The sequence below is a fragment of the Capsicum annuum genome, chromosome 11 (assembly GCF_002878395.1).
Source record: "Capsicum annuum cultivar UCD-10X-F1 chromosome 11, UCD10Xv1.1, whole genome shotgun sequence".
Lineage (NCBI taxonomy): Eukaryota > Viridiplantae > Streptophyta > Magnoliopsida > Solanales > Solanaceae > Capsicum > Capsicum annuum.
The window spans coordinates 160,397,706-160,407,039 of NC_061121.1; the positions used below are offsets into that span (position 1 = coordinate 160,397,706).

Consider the following 9,334-nt stretch of genomic DNA (forward strand, 5'->3'; position numbering starts at 1 on the left):
GTTTGTCTTGCTTTCAGGTATAGAACCTAAGGTCTTAGATTCCTCTAACTCTTATTTGTTCACCTTTCAGATCATTCCTCCCAACTAATCTGAAGCTTATGGAAACTCATTTGTACTATATAAGGACAATGTTGGCAGATCCCGTCCAACTTATGTAGTACAAACCTGATCTAGTGTCTCAGCTTCTGATTGTCCCCTTGGAGTCCCACTTGCCTTCAGCGCCTTTCTCCAAATGGTAACACTTTTGTTCAATCCACTCAGGGAGATATCACTAATAATGAGTTCCACCAATCCATTCATCTATCAACTCAATTGGTGACATCTCAGTCACGATAGATAGGTTCTGTTGGTATTGTTGAGAGTTCATCTGAGGCCACTAGAGTTGGCCAATTTATAAGGATGAGCCATTAGACTTTCACTGGTACTAAGGTTAAGGACGATCCCTACAATTTTTTAGATGAGATGAAGAATATATTTCAGGTTATGCATACTACTGAGGTAGAGGGTGTGGAGTTCGCTACTTATTAGTTAAAAGATATGGCATAACAATGTTACGAGGAGTGGGAGCAACTTAGGGTTGATAATGCTGAATCTGCTTTGTAGGAGGATTTTTCTAGTGCCTTTCTTGACCATTTTTTTCCTTAGGAGTTGAGCGAGGCTAAAACATAGGAGTTTGTGAATTTGAAACAAAATAGGATGTCAGTGAAGGAGTATACCTTAAAATTCAACCAATTATGATGATATGCTCCTAAGCTAGTGTCTAGTATGAGGGATAAAATGAGGAAATTTTCTATTTGTTTGTCTCGTGAGTTTATTTTGGAGAGAAAAATTTCCTTGTTGAACAAGGATATAGAAATCTCTAGACTTGTGGTGTGGTGTATATGCAATAATTTAAGGAGGAAAGGAAGAAGCAAGTGGATATAGAGAAGAGGCATGATAAGAAGTTTTGGTATTCAAATCAAGGTGGAGGTTAGCAACAGAGTGGTAGAGATGGTGGGAAATAGTGTAAGAATAGGTGGGGCAACTTAGGTTTATATTTAACTACTAGTGCTCCTTATCTAAAGTCATCTGGAGATCGTTGTTTTTATAGTGGTGATGGTTATTAGGCATAGGATACCCAATCTCAGGCTAGTGGGGCCCAATTAGATCTATCACATCCTTCTTGTAGACTGTGTGGTTGATTGTATCACTGCTTCTATTATGAGGGAAAGAATTAGTTTTTAATTATGGCAAACTAGGACATATGCTGAGGGCTTTCCCTGAGTGAAAGGTTTCTTTAAGGTCTAACAAGGATCCAGTTGCCATGTCATTAGCTCTAGAACTAAAGAGTGCCACATCTAGTACTCACAAAAGTTGGAATCACCTGTACGCTCTTAATACTAGTCATGAGTCTGAGGCATCTCCTGATGTTGTCACTAGTATGTTAAAACTATTCTCTCATGATGTGTACTATTTAATTAACTTTGTGTCTGCTCTTTCTTATCTGACCCTCTTTGTGACTGTGCATTTGGTTTTGATCTTGAGTGTATTTTAGACCCTTTTACTAGTTCTACCCTAGTGGGTAACTCTGTGGTTGCTCGAAGGATCTATAGGGGCTGTGTGGTATCTTTTGGTGGTAAGGAAACTTTGGTGGATCTATTTGAATTAGACGTGTTAGTTTTTGATGTCATCTTGGGGATGGATTTGTCACATTTGTGCTATGCCTCTTTAGACTGTCGCACCTATAAGGACATTTTCAAATTCCCTAATGAGTAAGTTATTAAGTGAGAAGGGAGTTCCTTAGTGCCCAAAGGAAGGTTCATATCCGATCTTAGAGCCCAAAAATTAATTTCCAAAGGTTGTCTTTATCATTTGGTCTAGGTTAGGGATTATAACCCGGAAGGTACTTCTTTACAATCCATTCCTATGGTTAGGGAATTTTTTAAGGTTTTCCCTGATGATTTTCCTGGTGTTCCTCCTGATAGGGAAATAGATTTTGGGGTTTCCTTTATTCCGTACACTCATCCTATCTCTCTCCCTCTTTATAGAATGGCTACGGCTGAGTTTAAGAAGCTTAAAGAGTAGTTGAAGGATCTTCTTAACAAGGTTTTTATCCATCTTAGTGTGTATTCATGGGGGCGCTCTCATTATTTTTGTGCGTAATAAGAAAAGTTCTCTTCATATGTGTATTGATTATCATCAGTTGAATAAGGTAACAGTGAAGAATAAGTACCCTCTTTCTAGGATTGATGATCTTTTTGATGAACTTCAGGGTGCTAAACATTTCTCAAGATTATCCTTCGATCGGTTTATCATCATCTTAAGATTAGGGAGGAGGATATCTCTAAGACTGCCTTTCATACTCGGTATGGGCATTTTGAGTTCTTAATTTTGTCTTTTGGGTTGACCAATGCCCCGATAGTATTTTTGGATCTCAGGAATTAGGTATTCCATCAATTTTTAGACTTTTTTATGATTGTATTTATAAATGATATTTTTGTATATTTAAAGACTGAGGTGGATCATTCTAATCACTTTCGTGTGGAGTTGCAGACCCTAAAAGATCAACAATCATATGCTAAGTTTTTGAAGGGTGAGTTCTGGTTGCATACTGTTACTTTTTTGGGTCATGTTATTTTTAGCAAAGGGATCATTATGGATCCATAGAAGGTTGCAATGGTTAAAAAGTGGCCTAGACCTATGACTCCAAACGATATTCGAAGTTTCTTGGGTTTAGCAGGTTATTATAGAAGGTTTGTGGAGATTTTTTCATCAATTGTTACACCTTTGACTAGGTTGACTTAGAAGAAGGTAAAGTTTCTTTGGTCTTATGCTTGTGAAAGGAGTTTTGAGAAGTTGGAAGATAAATTGACTTTTGCTCTGATTTTGACTTTACCCGGGGGTAGTGATAGTTTCGTTGTTTATTGTGATGTATCTCATGTGGGACATGGTTATGTATTAATGTAGCGTGGTAAGGTAGTAGCATATGCTTTTAGGCAGTTGAAAGTTCATGAGAGAAATTATCTAACTCATGTTTTAGAGTTGCTGGCGGTGGTATTTACACTGAAGATTAGCAGCATTATCTATATGGGGTCTATGTTGACTTCTTTTTAGATCATATGATCATGCAGTATGTTTTCACCCAGAAAGAGTTGAATCTCACACAGATGAGATGGCTTGAGTTGTTCAAGAACAACGACATGGGTCTCCACTATCACCCAGGTAAGGCTGACATGGTTGCTGATGATCTTAGCAAGTTATCTATGGGGATCTTATCTTATGTGGAAGAGGAGAAGCAGGATTTAGTAAAGGATATTCAATGTTTGGCTAACCTTAGAGTTCGTCTCTTAGATTTTTAGGATAGTGGTGTGTTCGTGCAAGGGGTGGAGAAGTCATCTCTTTGTGCTGAGGTGAAGGAGAAACAAGTGTTGGATTTTGTCATGATGTAAATTAAGAATGATGTGGGTGGGAAGAAGATGATGGTATCTTGAGTTACCAAGTGAGGTTGTGTGTTCTCGATATGGATGGCTGCGAGCTAGAATTTTGGGTGAAGCTCATGTATTACATTATTTGTTTCATCCTGGTTCAACGAAGATGTATCACGACCTTAAGAAGATCTATTGGTGGAATAACATGAAAAGAGATGTAGCTAATTTTGTGGCTAAGTGCATGGTGTGTTAACAAATGAAAGACGAACATTTGAGGCCTGGTAGGTTTTCTCAAGAAATAGAATTACATGTATGGAAATGGGAAGTGATAAATATGGATTTTGTTACCAGCATACTGCTCACTTCTTGCCAGTGAGGACTATGCAAGGTTGTTTATTCAGGAGATCGTGAAGTTGCATGGCACTCTAGTTTCCATTATTTCTAATCAGGGCACTCAGTTCTCATTTTAGTTTTGGAGATCGTTTGAATGAGGTTTGGGAACTAAAGTGACCCTTAGTACCACTTTCCACCCGCAGATGGATGGACAAGCGAAAAGGACCATTCAGACTTTAGAGGATATGCTTCAAGACTGTGCAGTTGACTTTGGTGATAGTTGATTTGACAGTTTACTTCTTGTAGAGTTTGCGTTCAATAATAGCTATAGCTATTGACTTGGTATGGCTCAATTTAAGGCATTGAATGGTAGAAGGTGTATATGTCTCATTGGGTGGTTAGAATTTGGTGAGGCAAGGTTGTTCGGTCTTGATTTAGTTCATCAAGATATTGAGATATTGAAGGTAATACCGATTAGGCTTATAGCTGGCCAAAGTAGCCAAAAGTCCTATGCGGACGTGAGACGAAGTGACGTGAAGTTTGATATGGATGATTGGGCATTCTTAAAGGTATCTCCCATGAAGGGAGTGATGCATTTTAGAAATAAGGGGAAGCTCAATCAGCATTACATTGGTCCTGATTTGATTTTTAAGAGAGTGGGAAGTGTTGCTTATGGGTTAGCATTCCCTACGAGTTTGGGTTCTATTTACCCTGCGTTTCACATGTCCATGTTGAGGAGATGCGGAGGTGATCCTTCATTGGTGGTGCCTATTGAGAATGTTGGTGTCTCTGATTCCCTATCTTACAAAGAGGTTCTAGTAGAAATGTTTGATAGACATGTTCATAGGTTGCAGACTAAAGATGTATCATTGGTAAAGGTCCTTTGGAGGAACCATAAGTGGAAGAATCCACTTGGGAACCGGAAGAGGATATGACAGCTAAGTATCTATTTTTATTCCGTGTAACAGATGAAGAAGCATGAGGTATGAATTTCATTTTTCCTTGTTGTTATCCAGGTTTATCTTTTGATTCTGTTATGTTGTTATCATTCTCATGCAAAATGTGCCCTAACTCATTATTTGAGGATAAATGATCCTAAGGGGGGATAATGTAATACCCTCAAAATTTTGGGTATTTTAATCTTGGCCTTCCCATTCTTGAAATATTAATTTTTGACTTAAATTATGTTCGGGGATTTAAAAAAGGTAAATCGAGAGAGTTTCAGAATTTTTGGACGGGGTGCGGGGTAGTTTTTGGGAACAAATATAGTAAGCCTCTGCGATAGCCCTATGTCATGGAGGATAAGCTCCGCGATACGGTCCATGTCACGGAGGTTAGCCTTCGTGATAAGGTCCATGACACGAAGGCTAGACCTCCACGATAAAGTTCGTGCCACAGACCTATAGTAATTTCGGGTTGCCTTGTTCTTTCTAAAATGGGATAAGGGGTAAAGGGGTTATTTCACCTATTAAAGATTTTTAATCACTATAAGGACCTATTTCTATCAATTTTCAATATACAAAGGTAATTATTCACCTTTAAACATCCTCTCTCGAATTTCCCTTTCAAGTCAAGACTAGGGTCCAAAGAGGTGGTCATCTATGGTTCTAAGGGCGTCAATTTCTTCAAGTTTCTTGGTAATTAAGGCATGTATCTGTTTCCCTAAACTTGTAATTTATGAATGACATGAAATCGGTTATTATTCATGGTTTTGATAATGGGTTTTGAACTAAGAGTTAAGGGTTGTTAATGTGATTGGTTTAAATGTTTTCCCATGACTTATTATGTAATAACTATGCTTTATTTAAGGCTTTGAACATTGTGGGATGCATAGTAATGGTAATTAAACTAAGGGGTCATGTTTAATCCCCAATTTAATGAGTTTGCCTTGATATATGGTTTTGGACATCATGTGCCTTCATCTTGTTTGTTAAATTGACAATGAATATGATTTTGTCTCATAGTTTGTGTATTGTTGGAATCCTTACATTGTATAAATGGTTAACAAAACATGAATTGGTTTGGTTTAGTTTTCAAATGGTTTTGGAAAGGCCTTAGTGGCCATGGTTTTGGTTTAATTGGAAACCTTGGAGTCAAATTTGGTTTAATGGTTTCGTATGGCATAAAGGGAAAGACTTGCAGGCTCTAATTTTTGTATCACAATACAAATGGGAAATTCCTAATTAAAAGACTCCTTGGTAGATGGTTGGGAATGTGTAAATGGTGTTAATATTGAACTAAAGAGGGTTCTGTAGCAAAGTTGTAGAAGGTGGAGGTTTCGAGGGGATCGATATTGGATACTCATGTTCGCCGACATAATGTTTGGTCATGGTGACTGTGTGCATACGACACACTTTAGATTTTGGGGATGCCATTTTTCTTACGTGAAGTTACCATGCACTGGGGCCCTTTCAGTAGGGGGAACTGAACCCATATAGCCCATGGGTACCTTTATCATAGCAAAGCTACACAGTCCAGGTTAATAATTTAGAAATGAATGCTAAACCTTGTACCCATTAGGATGGCAGAGCTACACAATCCAGGTTTATTATTTATAAATGCATGATAAACCTTATTCCCTTTAGGATGTAAAAGCTACATAGTCCAGGTTAATTATTTATAAATGCATGCTAAACCTTATCATCTTTACCCTGGCATATGATATACCTATATATGTATGTATTGCATATGATGTTGTGCACTGGGATTTAATGGTTTTCATATTATAGATTATGGCATTACTTTACACCTTTATCCCTGAGTTACATGCGAGTGCTCCAGTTGCTAACTGTCTTTAGATGTTGTATCCCCACGTGATTCAAGGTCCGAAGGAAAGTCTATCTTTCTTGCACAGTGATAAACTGTTCATGGTTAGATCGAGAGTTGACTTGAAGTGGTGGGCTTCCATACTTTGGAAGACTTAATTTTATGTTTTGGTTTCCTTTGTCTTAGCCTTTATTCTAGACTTTTTTTGGCTATGGTCGGGGCATGTTCCGACATTTTACTGATATTTGGTTTTGTTAGAGGCTTTGTTGGACTTCTATGGGTATGGGCATTATGGTTGATGTTCGGTATTAGTTTTGGTATTGTGAATTGTTTTTGGATATTGATCTCATATAGACTTTTGAGCTTATCTATCCTATCTTGTCATATATATATATTGATTGTGTTGGAATAGGATAAGAGGGTGGAATCTAGTCCTCGGTAGACTTGAGATACCCATCATGGCTAGGCCCTGGTTCGGCTCGAGACACACTTTTTGTATATAAACCAATAGCCTAGATATGTTTACATCATTATTTAACATAGAAGTCTTTCACTACAACACCAAATCACTGGACAAACAAGAAGCAAACTTACTTATTCAGCACCTCATATTAGACATCAATTCAGGAGCATAGTGAGACAATTATTCGAACTTCAGTGCATACTCCTTAACACTCATCTTACCCTTCTTCAAATTCACAAACTCTTTGCCTTTATCCTTTCTCTACTCCTAAGGAAAGAAGTGATCAAGAGAAGTACCTTAAAAGTCATCCCACACTTCCTGTTCAGCATCATTGCCCCTCATTGCTTGCTACTCTTTATGCTACTAATAACCCACATGTTTTAACTAATAGGAAACAAACTCCACACCCTCTACATTAGTAGAATGCAAAACCCTAAAAATATTCTCCATCTCATCAATAAACCCCTAAGGATCCTCCTCAACCTTAGAACCTGTAGAGGTTGGGGGATTCAAACTCATAAACTAGCCAACCCAAATGACCTCAGATGAACTAACATCGGGAACCATATGATCAAACCGGTGGAACAGCGATGTCACCAATTGAGAAAACATATTAATAGACTAATGAAAATCCATATTACGGGTGACTAACAATAAGTATCACCATCCTAGGAAGCCTGAAAAAGACTAGAAGGGACCCATGGAACCTTAGACGAATAGGTAGAGTTAGGAGTAGGCACCCTAGATTGGGTCTTCACTCCATAAATAGGGCAAGTTCCCTCTACATATTTATTAAGTGGGATAGAGGTTCCAATAAAGTTTCTACGATCTTCAGTTCTTTGGGGAGGCATGATCTGAAATGCGAGTAAGCTAGGAGTTAGAGAAGTTTCATAACACTAGACTCTTAGCCCAAAATAGAAAACAAAAAGGAAAATATTCCTAAATGCCATGAAGCCTCCCCCTTATAAGTCTGGCATTCTACAGACCCATAAAAGGGACTTTACTTGACACGGATTTGTGGATACCCAATGACCCTAAATCGTGCTTTAGTACCAAGCTTATCATGAACCAAACCCAGGACTGGCCGTGATGGGTAATATCAAGCCCACCATGAACCGAAGAACGCCTCCTTAGCCTTAACTCAATATCACATTAAAAGTAAATAGGGTAAGCCAACCAAATAAATAATAGATAAATAATCCCAGAAGAAAAAGTAAAGAGTAAAAATGACAATTTTGAGAATTCGATAAAACAACCAACCCACACTTGTCCACAAAAGCCTCTAAAACCAGAATACCAACAAAGTTGGGACATGCCCCTAACTATGAACAAAAAAGGATCCAAAAGAAATACTAAAATAATAATGAAAGAATAATAAAATGACAGGGTCTTTCAAAGGATGGAGGCTCACCACTTCATAGTTGATCAATAGAAGTACCTCCAACCTAATGCTGCATAGAAGCAATAAAAAATTCCTTAAACCCTACATCATGAAATGATGCAGTCAAAAGGGCGAGTACTGATATGTAACTTAAAGAAATTAAGATGAAATAATGAAATTACAAAAATTCAATCATAAACCATAATGTACAACATTTATACATATATAAGAAGTAGGGATAGGGACAAGGGTCAGTTAACATAATAGTTCAAAAAATTAACCTGAACTGTTTAGTTCGCTCCGTCCTAAAGGCACCTATGGACTATATAGTCCAGCTCTCTCTGCTGAAAGGGCCCAACGCATATTATCCGCACGAATCAAGGAAAATTTGAGAAAAGTCTAGAGACCAAGGCCACAACCCTCCAAAAATATATGTAATACATGCACCAAGCACAGGATTATATGGACCCCCAACATCGACAAATATGTTTTCCAGTGTTGATCCCCCTGACACCTACAACTTGACAGTGAGCTACACAATTCTCTTTAAGCCTAAATTAAAATAATTGCACATAAACCAACCAGTAATCCAGGAGTCATTCATTAAGGCATATACCTACTTGGTATCATCATACTAATATGCGTGCAATCTAATATAATTATACCAAATCAATCCATATAACCAAATTGACTCCCAAGTTTCACTTAAAATAAAAGCCATGGTCACCAAGTCCATCCAAAAATCATATTTTTTTATTTAACCTTTAATGTAATGAAATGTGTTCAAAAGATAAGTTAAATCATGCAACTATCCATATTAAAAACCAAGTTTACAAGTGGGTAGAGATTAATACCATTATCATGCCAAAATTCCATCAATTTAGGGAAACCCATGCCCCCTATTCTAACCATTAATTCAATGCAGCAATTTAGTCCAAAATCCATCAATATAAAACATAAATAATCCATTTAAAACATGGGACA

General features: G+C 37.6%; 1 protein-coding gene across 1 annotated transcript; it reads left to right on the forward strand.

Annotated features, from left to right (window-relative positions):
• The first annotated feature begins 4,084 nt into the window (after window positions 1-4,084).
• Window positions 4,085-4,675, forward strand: LOC124888910. Its single transcript, XM_047400195.1, has 2 exons — window positions 4,085-4,309; window positions 4,394-4,675. Exons 1-2 carry the CDS (start codon window positions 4,085-4,087, stop codon window positions 4,673-4,675), a joined length of 507 nt encoding a protein of 168 aa, XP_047256151.1.
• Window positions 4,676-9,334: the final 4,659 nt, after the last annotated feature.